The sequence below is a fragment of the Pseudophryne corroboree genome, chromosome 4 (genome assembly GCF_028390025.1).
Source record: "Pseudophryne corroboree isolate aPseCor3 chromosome 4, aPseCor3.hap2, whole genome shotgun sequence".
Lineage (NCBI taxonomy): Eukaryota > Metazoa > Chordata > Amphibia > Anura > Myobatrachidae > Pseudophryne > Pseudophryne corroboree.
The window spans coordinates 919340661-919357132 of NC_086447.1; the positions used below are offsets into that span (position 1 = coordinate 919340661).

The 16472-nt window shown below is 49.8% G+C and overlaps 1 protein-coding gene across 4 annotated transcripts in view; it reads left to right on the top strand.

Moving 5' to 3' along the window:
• The window catches only part of ENAH (ENAH actin regulator), an 86673-nt gene that overhangs the window by 43978 nt on the left and 26223 nt on the right, over positions 1-16472 (top strand). For all 4 annotated transcript variants that reach the window (XM_063918990.1, XM_063918991.1, XM_063918992.1 and 1 more), the window contains exon 4: positions 14043-14127. In XM_063918990.1, the coding sequence (XP_063775060.1) occupies positions 14043-14127 (85 nt within the window). The remainder of the gene's footprint in view (positions 1-14042; positions 14128-16472) is intronic.

A 16472-nucleotide genomic window follows, 5' to 3' on the forward strand; every position in this document is an offset into this window, starting at 1 on the left:
TTAGAATTCGTGCCCGGCCGAGGTTGGATGCACACTAGGGGCTCTCCTGAGCTCTTAGAAAGAATAGACTTAGGTTTTTTATTTTCAGTGAGACCTGCTGGCAACAGGCTCACTGCAGCGAGGGACTAAGGGGAGAAGAAGCGAACTCGCCTGCTTGCAGCCGGATTGGGCTTCTTAGGCTACTGGACACCATTAGCTCCAGAGGGATCGACCGCAGGCCCAGTCCTTGGTGTTCGGTCCCGGAGCCGCGCCGCCGTCCCCCTTACAGAGCCAGAAGCAAGAAGATGGTCCGGAAAATCGGCGGCATGAAGTCTCTGTCTTCACCAAGGTAGCGCACAGCACTGCAGCTGTGCGCCATTGCTCCTCTCACACTTCACACTCCGGTCACTGAGGGTGCAGGGCGCTGGGGGGGGGCGCCCTGAGGCAGCAATAATAACACCTTGGCTGGCTAAAATACCTCAATATATAGCCCCAGAGGCTATATATGAGGTAAATACCCCTGCCAGAATTCCATAAAAAGCGGGAGAATAGGCTGCGAAAAAGGGGCGGAGCCTATCTCCTCAGCGCACTGGTGCCATTTTTCCCTCACAGCTCGGCTGGAAGGAAGCTCCCTGGCTCTTCCCTGCAATATACAGTAACAGTAAGAGGGAAAAGAGAGGGGGGGCATTAAATTTGGCAGTATATATACATATATATTATATGAAAAGCAGCTATTAGGGACATAACTCAGTTAGTCCCTGTATATATATATATATATATAGCGCTCTGGTGTGTGCTGGCATACTCTCACTCTGTCCCCCCAAAGGGCTTTTTGTGGGTCCTGTCCTCTGTTGAGCATTCCCTGTGTGTGGGGGGGGTGTCGGTACGGCTGTGTCGACATGTTTGATGAGGATAATGAGGTGGAGGCGGAGCAGATGCATTTTGATGGGACGTCACCCCCTGCGGGGCAGACACCCGAGTGGATGAACTTATGGAAAGAAATGAGTGCACGTATAGATTCTTTACATAAGAAATTTGACGACATGCCAAATGTGGGACAGCCGGGATCTCAGCTCGTGCCTGTCCAGGTGCCTCAGGGGTCGTCAGGGGCTCTAAAACGCCCGCTACCTCAGTTTGCAGACCCGGATGTCGACACGGATACTGATAACAGTGTCGACGACGATGAGTCAAACCTAATGCCTGTCAGGGCCATTCACTGCATGATTGAGGCAATGAAAGAGGTGTTAAACATTTCTGATTTACATCCAGGTACCACAAAAAAGGGTATTATGTTTGGGGAGAAAAAACTACCCGTAGTTTTTCCCCCATCAGATGAACTAAATGAAGTGTGTGAAGAAGCGTGGCTTTTCCCTGATAAAAAATTTGTAATTCCTAAGAAGGTACTAATGGCGTTCCCTTTCCCGCCAGAGGATAGGTCACGTTGGGAAACACCACCTAGGGTGGATAAAGCGCTCACACGTTTGTCAAAAAAGGTGGCACTACCCTCTCAGGATACGGCCGCCCTTAAGGAGCCTGCTGATAGAAAGCAGGAGGCAATCCTGAAGTCTGTATACACACACTCAGGCATTATACTTAGACCAGCTATTGCGTCAGCTTGGATGTGCAGTGCTGCCGCTGCATGGTCAGATAAACTGTCAGAAAATATTGACACACTAGACAGAGACACTATTCTGCTAACGATTGACCATATAAAAGATTCAGTCTTATATATGAGAGATGCACAGAGGGAAATTTGCCGGCTGGCATCTAAAGTAAGTGCATTGTCTATCTCTGCTAGGAGATGCTTATGGACTCGTCAGTGGACGGGAGATGCAGATTCCAAGAGGCACATGGAAGTTTTGCCTTATAAAGGGGAGGAATTATTTGGGGATGGTCTCTCCGACCTAGTTTCCACAGCAACGTCTGGGAAGTCAGCATTTTTACCCCATGTTCCCTCACAGCCTAAGAAGGCGCCATTTTATCAGGTTCAGTCCTTTCGGACCCAGAAAAGCGAGCGTGGAAAAGGAGGGTCTTTTCTGTCTAGAGGCAGAGGTAGGGGAAAAAGGCTGCAACAGACAGCAGGTTCCCAGGAACAAAAGTCCTCCCCCGCTTCCTCTTCCAAGTCCGCCGCATGACGGTGGGGCTCCACAGGTGGAGCCAGGTACGGTGGGGGCCCGCCTCAGAAATTTCAGCGATCAGTGGGCTCGCTCACAGGTGGATCCCTGGATCCTTCAAGTAGTATCTCAGGGATACATGCTGGAATTCGAGGCGGCTCCACCCCACCGGTTCCTAAAATCTGCCTTGCCGATTGCTCCCTCAGACAGGGAGGCGGTGCTAGCGGCAATTCACAAGCTGTATTCTCAGCAGGTGATAATCAAGGTACCCCTACTTCAACAAGGCCGGGGTTACTATTCCACACTATTTGTGGTACCGAAGCCGGACGGTTCGGTGAGACCCATTTTAAATTTGAAGTCCTTGAACATGTACATAAAAAAAATTCAAGTTCACGATGGAATCGCTCAGGGCGGTTATTGCAAGCCTGGACGAGGGGGATTACATGGTTTCCCTGGACATCAAGGATGCTTACCTACATGTCCCCATTTACCATCCTCACCAGGAGTACCTCAGATTTGTGGTACAGGATTGCCATTACCAATTCCAGACGCTGCCGTTTGGACTCTCCACGGCACCGAGGGTATTTACCAAGGTTATGGCGGAAATGATGATACTCCTTCGAAGAAAGGGAGTTTTAATTATCCCGTACTTGGACGATCTCCTAATAAAGGCACGGTCCAAAGAACAGTTGTTGGTGGGAGTAGCACTATCTCAGGAAGTGCTGAACCAGCACGGCTGGATTCTGAATATCCCAAAGTCACAGCTGGTCCCGACGACACGTCTACTGTTCCTGGGGATGATTCTGGACACAGTCCAGAAAAAAGTGTTTCTCCCGGAGGAGAAAGCCAGGGAGTTGTCTTCTCTAGTCAGAGACCTCCTGAAACCAAAACAGGTATCGGTGCATCACTGCACGCGGGTCCTGGGAAAGATGGTAGCTTCTTACGAAGCAATTCCATTCGGCAGGTTCCATGCCAGAATCTTTCAGTGGGACCTGTTGGACAAGTGGTCCGGATCGCATCTTCAGATGCATCGCTTGATAACCCTGTCTGCAAGAACCAGGGTGTCTCTTCTGTGGTGGCTGCAGAGTGCTCATCTTCTGGAGGGTTGCAGATTCGGCATTCAGGACTGGGTCCTGGTGACCACGGATGCCAGCCTGCGAGGCTGGGGGGCAGTCACAAAGGGAAGAAACTTCCAAGGACTATGGACAAGTCAGGAGACTTCCCTTCACATAAATATTCTGGAACTAAGGGCCATCTACAATGCCCTAAGTAAAGCAAAATCCCTGCTCCTACACCAGCCGGTGCTGATCCAGTCAGACAACATCACGGCAGTCGCCCATGTGAATCGACAGGGCGGCACAAGAAGCAGGATGGCAATGACAGAAGCCACAAGAATTCTCCGATGGGCGGAAAATCATGTACTAGCACTGTCAGCAGTGTTCATTCCGGGAGTGGACAACTGGGAAGCAGACTTCCTCAGCAGACACGACCTCCACCCGGGAGAGTGGGGACTTCATGCAGAAGTCTTCCAAATGATTGTACATCAGTGGGGTCGTCCACAGGTGGACATGATGGCGTCCCGCCTAAACAAAAAACTAGAGAGGTATTGCGCCAGGTCAAGAGACCCTCAAGCGATAGCTGTGGACGCTCTGGTGACACCGTGGGTGTACCAGTCAGTTTATGTGTTCCCTCCGCTGCCTCTCATACCAAAGGTATTGAGAATAATAAGAAAGCGAGGAGTAAACACAATTCTCGTGGTTCCGGATTGGCCAAGAAGAACATGGTACCCGGAACTTCAAGAGATGATCTCAGAGGACCCGTGGCCTCTGCCGCTAAGACAAGACCTGCTACAGCAGGGGCCCTGTCTGTTCCAAGACTTACCGCGGCTGCGTTTGACGGCATGGCGGTTGAACGCCGTATCCTGAAAGAAAAAGGCATTCCGGAGGAAGTCATTCCTACGCTTATTAAAGCCAGGAAAGAGGTTACAGCAAATCATTATCACCGCATATGGCGGAAATATGTTGCATGGTGTGAGGCCGAAAAGGCACCAACTGAGGAATTTCAACTAGGTCGATTTCTGCATTTCCTGCAAGCAGGAGTGAATATGGGCCTAAAACTGGGTTCCATTAAGGTACAGATCTCGGCTCTATCGATTTTCTTTCAGAAAGAACTAGCTTCAGTTCCTGAAGTTCAGACATTTGTAAAGGGAGTGCTGCATATTCAGCCCCCATATGTGCCTCCTGTGGCACCTTGGGATCTCAACGTGGTGTTGAGTTTCTTAAAATCACATTGGTTTGAACCACTAAAAACCGTGGATCTGAAATATCTCACGTGGAAGGTGGTCATGTTATTGGCCTTGGCTTCTGCCAGGCGAGTATCAGAATTGGCGGCTTTGTCTTATAAAAGCCCTTATCTGATTTTCCATATGGATAGGGCAGAATTGAGGACTCGTCCCCAGTTTCTCCCTAAGGTGGTGTCAGCGTTTCATTTGAACCAGCCTATTGTGGTGCCTGCGGCCACTGGGGACTTGGAGGACTCCAAGTTGTTAGACGTGGTCAGGGCCCTGAAAATATATGTTTCCAGGACGGCTGGAGTCAGAAAATCTGACTCGCTGTTTATCCTATATGCACCCAACAAGCTGGGTGCTCCTGCTTCTAAGCAGACTATTGCTCGTTTGATTTGTAGTACAATTCAACTTGCACATTCTGTGGCAGGCCTGCCACAGCCAAAATCTGTCAATGCCCATTCCACAAGGAAGGTGGGCTCATCTTGGGCAGCTGCCCGAGGGGTCTCGGCTTTACAACTTTGCCGAGCTGCTACTTGGTCAGGGGCAAACACGTTTGCAAAATTCTATAAATTTGATACCCTGGCTGAGGAGGACCTGGAGTTCTCTCATTCGGTGTTGCAGAGTCATCCGCACTCTCCCGCCCGTTTGGGAGCTTTGGTATAATCCCCATGGTCCTTACGGAGTTCCCAGCATCCACTAGGACGTTAGAGAAAATAAGAATTTACTCACCGGTAATTCTATTTCTCGTAGTCCGTAGTGGATGCTGGGCGCCCATCCCAAGTGCGGTTTATCTGCAATACTTGTACATAGTTATTGTTAACTAAATCGGGTTATTGTTGAGCCATCTGTTGAGAGGCTCAGTTGTTTCATACTGTTAACTGGGTTTCATATCACGAGTTGTACGGTGTGATTGGTGTGGCTGGTATGAGTCTTACCCGGGATTCAAAATCCTTCCTTATTGTGTACGCTCGTCCGGGCACAGTATCCTAACTGAGGCTTGGAGGAGGGTCATAGTGGGAGGAGCCAGTGCACACCAGGTAGTCTGAAATCTTTCTAGAGTGCCCAGCCTCCTTCGGAGCCCGCTATTCCCCATGGTCCTTACGGAGTTCCCAGCATCCACTACGGACTACGAGAAATAGAATTACCGGTGAGTAAATTCTTATTTTAAGTTTAATGTTGTACCTTGTACAGAAAATAGGGGGGGGGGGGTGTTGGGGGGCTAAAAGGGGTGCAGTGTCTTTAAGGAAATAGTATAGAGGTTGGAACTTGCTGTAGTGAGAAACATGGCTTTTAATATCTGGGAAGTTTGTTTAACAGAAAGTTGGCTTTCTTGGAGGTTTTGTGCAGGACTGCATAAAAGTCCCACTGATCTTTGGGTATTGGGGCCTCGGAGGTGGGTCAGGAGGCCATTAACTGGCTTGCTGTAGGGGGTAAATACATGGCAAGTCCTCCAAATATAAGCTTGGGGTACACCGTTTCTCCAGCAAGTGGGCGAGGCAGAAGGAAACATTTGAGAGAGTATATCCCTGTGAGACTATCAGCCATAATACAACTTATAGGATGTTTCCTTAAGTTTAGCTGTGCACAATTCCATGTCTTCCCAGGCCGCCTTATCTGTATCCTACCCGGACACCCCCCCCCCCACCCTTCCTCCCAGGTCTAACCAAGAATACATCCCCGGTGAAGAGTAAGAGGCGGTCTGGGGACAATGTGCAGGGAGATAGTATAATGTAAGAGGAGGAACTCGTCCTTCCCTGGGGATGGGCGTCTAGGAATATTAGAGGATAACATTGGGTTTCCGACTGTTCCAAATAAAGTGGACGAGAGACTGTTGGGCTTCGTGCAGTAGTGTGAGGGGACTGCCAGCTGGAGGGTCTGAAAAAGATATAACCATTTGCAGATGATGCCGATAATCCTACCCAGCCATTAAATGATGGTAGTCCAGATACTTTAATGAGAACCTGTCACGACGCTGCCGGCCAATTCCACAAATACGCCAATTTGAGAATTGCCATATGCGACGGGGTCACTTTTGACACACGGGATTAATTAAACACCTTAGCTGCCACCAGCAAGAGGAATTTAGCGACTAAACGCAAGGTAGTCTTCGCTTCTGCCTGTCACACACACACTGCAATACTTAGAAAAGTAGGTAGACATGGGCCACACGAGGTCTTGGTTCATAATAAACACAGAATCAGAACTAAAAATTAGATGTTTAATTTCAAGAATACTTCAGAGCTTTAGTTACAAGAAGGTGTTACAAAGATTATTAAGAATATTTTAAAAACACACAGTTTATGGTATGATCTCAGTAAATGAAAATAAATACAGAAAACCTAAATCACTTACTCAAACGAACTTAGGTGCTTCTATTGTGGGGGAGTTTCACAGACTAGAAAATGGTCAACTCCAGCATGTAGCTGCTGTATCTCTAAGAATTGCCCTCTCTGTCCCAGTGAGAGGGACAGATATAGTCCTCAGCTGCTCCAGGCCCCCTCCCTTGGGATTTTTAACCACTTCCCTGCTGAACACTAAACATACACCATTTTTACATATTGTTGGTGATAGAAAGAAACACAGGCGCGGGCAGGGGGGGGGGGGGGGGGCATTGAAATCTACTTCATAGAGAGTGAGGTCTGTGAGGCTCTGTACCTTGTCATCCCTGGATAGTTTTATGACTAGCCAGGAAGTTTAGTGGCTTATTCATCTAAATATGTGGACCTCCTTTATTTTCCATTAGGTTATTGATCCCAGCCGTCTCCCTCTTATCAGGGTTTATAACCTCTGGTCTGGTCATTGCACATAGAGCATTGCTTTCATCCCTAACTTTATGGTCTGTAGATAGGGGTTGATTTAAGTAAGACAGAATCTACTCTCTCTCACACACACAGCCTAGATGCATGGAGGTCAAACACAGGACATCGCCTGTCAGCCATTTTGTCACATATAAGCTGAAAGAATACAAAATTATATATATACAGTCACTTGAAAACATTATTGGTGATTATTTCTGTAGGTAATCACCACACCTTCGATCACATATAATTTGTGATTCTCCTTTCTGCATTTAAACATGACCGAACCCAACTAGGGATTTGTCTGCTTTATTTTCTTCTGCAATAAGAGTGATCTCCCAAGTATCTCCACGGTCGGTTGGGCTACAGATTGTGCAGATAAGTCGGACAAGTGCCATCCTCTGTAGTGTGAAAGAGGGGGCACAACAGTAGGGGGGAGTTACACAGATCAGCGCGGTCATTTTGGAATAGGCATTATATTGCCTTATAATAGCACTACAGTCATTTACCTACACACCTGCGTAAGAGCTGTACGGTCACCAGGAATGTGTTCTGGGTAACAGTCAGCTCTTCAGACAGCATGTAGAAAGCTATGCATACAGTATGTCGGTGTACTTACACGCAGCTCGTACCCCTTTGTGGCCACAGTGCCCCATTCCCGTCCTCTGTCCTATACACTAATGACCGTAGTTCCCAAACTTCCTTGAATCAGAGTCCTATCTTATCAGCATATTCTTCACGGCTCTCCTTGGTCACAAGCGTCTTAAGAAATTCTGCAAAAATGAAGAAAATTGTGCTCGGCTGTCCTCTTTAGGGACGGTTACATCAGCTTCTTGTCCACATATTATGTAACTGGCAGCCACCAGCGCTGGATATATTCACGTGGTATGTAACCACCAATCCGTGGCAGCTCTGCAAGTGACCTGTGGTACCTCCGTGTGCCACGCCACCAAGTTTGGGGACCGCTGCACTATGGCAGTAGACAGGAGCTTAATGTATACTTCGTCCTTTTTTCCTATATAATTCATATGCGCAGTATTTTATGGCAGAACATAAATGATATTTTAAGAATAGCGGTATTGATTTATTGTGCTAAATGGATGTTGGCAAAGTCTATTCTGGCCTCTCGCCTATCCCTGGAGCAATTCTCCAAGTTCCCTGCGCTGCTGACACCGTTGTAATGCCGGCTCTATAATGGATCCGTCTGAAGGACACAAGCCACTTTCTAGATGGAGGTTAATGAATCAATATTTGCAAACTTCACGTAATGTTTGGTAATCTGCTGATGCGCTTCCTCTTCTCTGAGAGCCCCGCGTTTACATTAGCCCTGGTCGGAGTTAGAGAGCGGTTAGGATTATGGATATAGAAGCATCAATAATTCAGTCATTTCGGGGAAATGCAGACAAGAACCTGACTTCACAGTCTCATCTGAGCAGAAACAACAAGCTGCTTGTAAGGTGAGCCTCTGCGTCCGTCGCTATGTGTTCCCCAGCGTAGGAAAAGCACCCTCGGTACAATGGTCCTGTTTCTGTACGCCAACGGGCGCCACGAGGTGGACCCACACCCTGTTCACCATGAGGGGGAGCCTCAAACTGCCCACGATGGGATGTGGAAATACTTCTGCTGTCACAAAGGAAACAACGCGCATATATTCGCCTGTAAGTATCTGAATCTGCGGCGTTGCCTTAGTACACGATCTGGACTAGTTGCCTTCGTAGCGCGCTGTTTATGGAATAACTGTGTATACTACAGATGTCATTGCGTTCTGTAATATTCGCAGTACTGTGCACGCAGAACAGGTGTTTTGTGTTGCAGCCCATCTGGATTTTAGCAGCGTATGGAAAAGTTAGGTCCATAATTTCAACATTTAAAGATTTGTTGTACCATCATCTGGCCAATACAGTACAAATGTGTGTCTGTACTTTACACACACGTGTGCTATACTCCACTATTACTGAATAGTTGTTGTTAAACTACTGAATGTCCTGTCGTGTTTTCTGCAATGATAGAATTAAAAAATCAGTTCAATGGTGGCCAATCATATGGAAATGAGTTTATTCTCCCAATAAATAATGCAGAAAATTCAATTTATGAGACTGCATAAAGTCGTTGTGTAGTTATATTTGTTATTGTCTAATGTTCTGCTCGCTTTAACAATCAGAACAGAGACTCGGGGCTACGTAGTAACTTTTACACTAGAAAGTTGGCTTCTGGTCTTTTGTGTCTTGCTCCAAGCAGAAACGTGGGGGGAACATTCCTGGGCAGACTCCCAAAGCAAAGTTTTATATAGCTTTTAGAATAATTTCCTGGGTGGCGTTACGGCTGCGCCCGTGCATAGAAGCCAGTGGTGTGGCTCCTTATAGTCCGGCCTTGGAGCAGTGCTCACTATTACACAAACTGTGTGTTGGCTCAACTTGATTTACTGTGCGTTATGTTCTCTTTTTATCACAATGAATAGCCTTCTGCAATAAATATCAGCACACAGAGTATATAATGAGATAGGATATGCCAGATAAAAACAAATTGGGACGCTGCTTGAAATCAAGATCGGTTCCCAAGGTGAAATTATTCCATGATGTACGATAAACCAAATGAAGGACAATCCCAGCCTTTATACAAGGAGTGAGGGTGTGATGGGGTAGGGCCTTCTCTGCTGTAAAAAGTAGGCTAGTTAGAGGTCGTCAGGGAGGTCTGTTACCAGCCGGGGGCTCCTGATCCATAATAATTTACAGTAGGGAGTGCGTTATGCCTTCATATTGCAGATTGTCCCAGTGAGCACCAAAGGAATCTCCATTCTTACATATATTAGTTACAGGAGTCCATGCATTCATTACCATGACTTGTGTATGTGTTTAGTATCCCCTTCTCTGCTGTACGTTGGTGTTCCTTGTCATTATAGGGCTGCCTGTGCTGCAGCTCCTATACGTCTGTCTAACCTGTTGCTGTCATCGTGCCCGGCCCATCCTTCCCCTCTTGCTCAGTCACCCAGCGGATGTAAAGAACGTCTCATTTACATAATATGAGGACTGATTACAGTTATTTTTTTTGTATTTGTTAAGCTGCATTTTCCTCTTTAAATGTGCGCGTGGGAGATTTCCGATCGGGGAAACACCGTATGAAATGCGTCCTTCTCCACGCTGCCCTGTGCAGTGCTGTTCACTGTGTCCTGTAAGTTATGGCGTCACTAGAAGCTGTAGTATAAAGACGCAACAGCAAGAAACTACAGTGTAACACCACAAAGGGGGTAATTCAGACCTGATCGCAGCAGCAAATTTGTTAGCAGTTGGGCAAATCCATGTGCACTGCAGGTGGGGCAGATGTAACATGTGCAGAGAGAGTTAGATTTGGGTGGGTTATTTTGTTTCTGTGCAGGGTAAATACTGGCTGCTTTATTTTTACACTGCAATTTAGATTTCAGTATGAACACACCCCACCCAAATCTAACTCTCTCTGCACATGTTACATCTGTACTCCCTGCAGTGCACATGGTTTTGCCCAACTGCTAACAAATGTGCTGCTGCGATCAACTCTGAATTACCCCCATAGTACGGTGTCTGGGATTGTAGGTAACTGGTAGTATAGGAAAAAAATAAACCCGCGCTCGATTTTGCACTTATTATTAATAATAATAAAAATAATAATAATCTGTTTCTTATATAGCACAGTATATTCTGTTGCGCTCCACAGTTGGAAACAACAGTGACAAAAACAAAACAGGGTAATAACAGACAGTCATAGAGGTAGGAAGGCCCTGCTCACAAGCTTACACCGTATAGGGAAATGGCACCTATTCTTGTTTTCCAATGGCCTATCTATTGCATACTGGTCCTGCAGATTGGAAATGTTATTGGTGGGTTGTGTGATGTTGTCACACAGCAATGTTGGCCTATTGTACACTGTACCAGATGCGTAGCAATATTAATGCAATATATGTATACCCAACAGAACACTAATGGTATAGGGTGCGTGCCAATAGATGGTCTTCCAGAATGACGGGACTTCACTTTCCTGAGATGTGTAAAGTCGGGAAGTGTAGGTTTGACTGCAGGTGTAACAGTTGCTGTACCAGAACCCAACTACAGATGGCGATACTGTGTTTACATTGTCTTCAAAGCAGAGAGCCCTCTAATGAATGGAGGGAGGGTAGGGGTGGGGGGTACATCTGCTTAAACATTTCTGCATCCAGTATTAAGAAAGCAGAGGGATCAATGTAATTGCAGTTTGTCAGGTGAGGGTCTGCTCACTTGAATAGGAAGACCTCAGCTGGAGTTTTCTATACTGTAAAGATAAAAAGGGGAGAGCTACACAGTGACTATAGTACAAGGATGAGCAGAAGGGAAAGCAAATAAAGGTGAACCACAGGGTCCTGGGTCCTGTGATAGATCCAAGAGGGAGAAGGTTTTATATGTCCCGTGCGTGCACTCAGAACTCCTGAGCGCCACTTTGTATACTAACCAGACCTTCTGAATAGGGGCTGCGATGGTTAGGTGGCTGTCAGATGGAAGGGATCCGGCATCTCGGAGCTGCGATGGTTCGGTGGCTGTCAGATGGAAGGGATCCGGCAGCTAGGAGCTGCGATGGTTAGGTGGCTGTCAGATGGAAGGGATCCGGCAGCTAGGAGCTGCCATGGTTAGGTGGCTGTCAGATGGAAGGGATCCGGCAGCTAGGAGCTGCGATGGTTAGGTGGCTGTCAGATGGAAGGGATCCGGCAGCTAGGAGCTGCGATGGTTGGGTGGCTGTCAGATGGAAGGGATCCGGCAGCTAGGAGCTGCGATGGTTAGGTGGCTGTCAGATGGAAGGGATCCGGCATCTCGGAGCTGCGATGGTTAGGTGGCTGTCAGATGGAAGGGATCCGGCAGCTAGGAGCTGCGATGGTTAGGTGGCTGTCAGATGGAAGGGATCCGGCATCTAGGAGCTGCGATGGTTAGGTGGCTATCATATGGAAGGGATCCGGCAGCTAGGAGCTGCGATGGTTCGGTGGCTGTCAGATGGAAGGGATCCGGCATTTCAGAGCTGCGATGGTTCGGTGGCTGTCAGATGGAAGGGATCCGGCAGCTAGGAGCTGCGATGGTTAGGTGGCTGTCAGATGGAAGGAATCCGGCAGCTAGAAGCTGCGATGGTTCGGTGGCTATCAGATGGAAGGGATCCGGCAGCTAGGAGCTGCGATGGTTAGGTGGCTGTCAGATGGAAGGGATCCGGCAGCTAGGAGCTGCGATGGTTAGGTGGCTGTCAGATGGAAGGGATCCGGCAGCTGGGAGCTGCGATGGTTAGGTGGCTGTCAGATGGAAGGGATCCGGCAGCTAGGAGCTGCCATGGTTCGGTGGCTGTCAGATGGAAGGGATCCGGCAGCTAGGAGCTGCCATGGTTCGATGGCTGTCAGATGGAAGGGATCCGGCAGCTAGGAGCTGCCATGGTTAGGTGGCTGTCAGATGGAAGGGATCCGGCATCTCGGAGCTGCGATGGTTCGGTGGCTGTCAGATGGAAGGGATCCGGCAGCTAGGAGCTGCGATGGTTAGGTGGCTGTCAGATGGAAGGGATCCGGCAGCTAGGAGCTGCCATGGTTAGGTGGCTGTCAGATGGAAGGGATCCGGCAGCTAGGAGCTGCGATGGTTAGGTGGCTGTCAGATGGAAGGGATCCGGCAGCTAGGAGCTGCGATGGTTGGGTGGCTGTCAGATGGAAGGGATCCGGCAGCTAGGAGCTGCGATGGTTAGGTGGCTGTCAGATGGAAGGGATCCGGCATCTCGGAGCTGCGATGGTTAGGTGGCTGTCAGATGGAAGGGATCCGGCAGCTAGGAGCTGCGATGGTTAGGTGGCTGTCAGATGGAAGGGATCCGGCATCTCGGAGCTGCGATGGTTAGGTGGCTGTCAGATGGAAGGGATCCGGCAGCTAGGAGCTGCGATGGTTAGGTGGCTATCATATGGAAGGGATCCGGCAGCTAGGAGCTGCGATGGTTCGGTGGCTGTCAGATGGAAGGGATCCGGCATTTCAGAGCTGCGATGGTTCGGTGGCTGTCAGATGGAAGGGATCCGGCAGCTAGGAGCTGCCATGGTTAGGTGGCTGTCAGATGGAAGGGATCCGGCATCTCGGAGCTGCCATGGTTAGGTGGCTGTCAGATGGAAGGGATCCGGCAGCTAGGAGCTGCGAGGATATGATTGATGGGGGATAATGGGGATAACTTATGAGAAAAGATACCTGGAAAGGTTTGATGGAAGGTGTATCTGGGTATTGGTGCGGAGTAATTCTCAGACTTGGTGCCAGAGATAGTCAGTGGCCACAGGTACGCCAGCATAGATAAGTGGCATAATGCCCCATAGGGAGCTTGCGGAAGAGATACCTTACACCTTGATTTCAGCCGTTCGTCGGCATTTGGCTTCATAGTGTCACACTCTTGTATTGAGTCAGTGACGTGAGCATGGCAGGTGGATCAGGATCTCGGGTTTGCGTTTTGTTTACAACTGTCACTTCGTTTTACAGCTCTGATATATTTTCCTTTTTATTCCCCGTGTTTCTTTTATCTGAGTTACATCCCTGTTCTCTGTTAGCTGCATTTAGTTTATTAGATGGAGCATTTGTCTGGTCGTTATGTTCTGTCGGTGCCTTGTACTGTACCTGGCCAGATCTCCGGGCTGACCCGAAACATCTGCTTACTGTTGTAGCCCTGTAGCTGGCCAGATATCTGACACGTCTGCTTTCAGCTTCACTTTATGTAAATTATTAACCATGCTGTGTCATTATTTTATTTTTTATTTTATTTTGTGTTCTTTTTTTAAAATCCAAATGAATGACTCCAAATGTATGATTGTTTGAACCGCTGACAACTGGGATCGTTTTACAGTTTCAAATTGTTCTCGTTTGGTTACAGGTCCAACGTTGTCCCGGCAGAATTCTCATATACCCCTACAAGTGCAGAATGGCCCGTCGCAGGAAGAGCTGGAGATCCAGAGGAGGTACTCTTTCCCTAAACACTGATATTTCATTTTGTAGGGTAGAGAAAGTGCTTAAGTATTTGTAGTCCCTTTGTCACGGTCTGACCACCACTGGGTGATGGTGCGAATGGGAAATATTCAATTGAAGTCAAAAGCTGCCGCCTGTCGAAAAGACGGCAGTTTTCGACTTTTTTAGATCGGAAGGGGTTTCGACCTATTCAATATACCCCCTAAATTATTCGACAAGTCAAAGAACGTGGATCGGCGGAATAGCTGCCGATCCGTATGCTTGTGTCGAAAACGGTTTTGGCCCTCTTTTCGACCATCTCAATTTGACTGTAAAAAAAGTCGACTTGAGATGGGGGAGAGGAGGAGACGGGGGAGAGCTGCGCTACAGCAGCAGGCAGCATAGCGGAAGGATGTCACAGCCGCCTCTGTGACACATCCTCCGGCTACGCTGCTGTAGCGCGACTCCCCCCCCCCCTATTTTTATTATTTGATCACCATTTGGAATGAGCTTTAGTGTAGTCGGTATGGTGACTGGTATGTGCAGGAATTATCAGTGTAAAGACACAGTAGTAGTATAATGAAATGGGGGCGGGATGTGTGAAGGAACCAGCGCTGGTGTAGTAAATATAGGGGGGGGGGGTGCACACAGTGCCGCTGTAACACACGTGGCGTGGCAATTCTGGTGTAAAACGGAGGGAGGGAGAGGGGGCACTCCCGGTGTGTTACATGTGGGCGAGGGCGCTGCCGGTGCGTTACATGTGGGCGGGATGGGTGCGAGGGCGCTGCCGGTCTGTTACATGTGGACGGGAGAGGGGACGCTGCCGGTGCGTTACATGTGGGTGGGACGGGTGAGGGGGGGGCGCTGCCGGTGCGTTACATGTGGGTGGGACGGGTGAGGGGACGCTGCCGGTGTGTTACATGTGGGCGGGACGGGTGAAGGGGAGCTGCCGGTGCGTTACATGTGGGTGGGACGGGTGAGGGGACGCTGCCGGTGTGTTACATGTGGGCGGGACGGGTGAGGGGGCGCTGCCGGTGTGTTACATGTAGGCGGGACGGGTGAAGGGGAGCTGCCGGTGCGTTACATGTGGGCGGGACGGGTGAGGGGGAGCTGCCGGTATGTTACATGTGGGTGGGACGGGTGAGGGGGCGCTGCCAGTGTGTTACATGTAGGCGGGACGGGTGAAGGGGAGCTGCCGGTGCGTTACATGTGGGCGGGATGGGTGAGGGGGTGCTGCCGGTATGTTACATGTGGGTGGGACGGGTGAGGGGGCGCTGCCGGTGTGTTACATGTAGGCGGGACGGGTGAAGGGGAGCTGCCGGTGCATTACATGTGGGTGAGATGAGTGATGGGGTGCTGCCGGTGTGTTACATGTGGGTGGGACGGGTGAAGGGGACGCTGCCATTGCGTTACATGTGGGCGGGACGGGTGAGGGGGATCTGCCGGTGTGTTACATGTGGGCGGGACGGGTGAAGGGGAGCTGCCTGCGTGTTACGTGTGGGCAGGACGGGTGAAGGGGACGCTGCCGTTGCGTTACATGTGGGCGGGACGGGTGAGGGGGATCTGCCGGTGTGTTACATGTGGGCGGGACGGGTGAAGGGGACGCTGTCTGTGTGTTACGTGTGGGTGGGATGGGTGAAGGGGACGCTGCCGTTGCGTTACATGTGGGTGGGACGGGTGAGGGGGATCTGCCGGTGTGTTACATGTGGGCGGGACGGGTGAAGGGGAGCTGCCTGCGTGTTACGTGTGGGCAGGACGGGTGAAGGGGACGATGCCGTTGCGTTACATGTGGGTGGGACGGGTGAGGGGGATCTGCCGGTGTGTTACATGTGGGCGGGACGGGTGAAGGGGACGCTGTCGGTGTGTTACGTGTGGGTGGGACGGGTGAAGGGGACGCTGCCATTGCGTTACATGTGGGCGGGACGGGTGAGGGGGATCTGCCGGTGTGTTACATGTGGGCGGGACGGGTGAAGGGGAGCTGCCTGCGTGTTACGTGTGGGCAGGACGGGTGAAGGGGATGCTGCCGTTGCGTTACATGTGGGCGGGGCGGGTGAGGGGGATCTGCCGGTGTGTTACATGTGGGCGGGACGGGTGAAGGGGACGCTGTCGGTGTGTTACGTGTGGGTGGGATGGGTGAAGGGGACGCTGCCGGTGTGTTACGTGTGGGTGGGACGGGTGAGGGGGAGCTTCCGGTGCGTTACATGTGGGTGGGACGGGTGAGGGGGAGCTGCCTGCGTGCCGGGATATCAATATTATATTTTATTTCTCTAACGTCCTAGTGGATGCTGGGGACTCAGTCAGGACCATGGGGATTAGCGGCTCCGCAGGAGACAGGGCACAAAAATAAAGCTTTAGGATC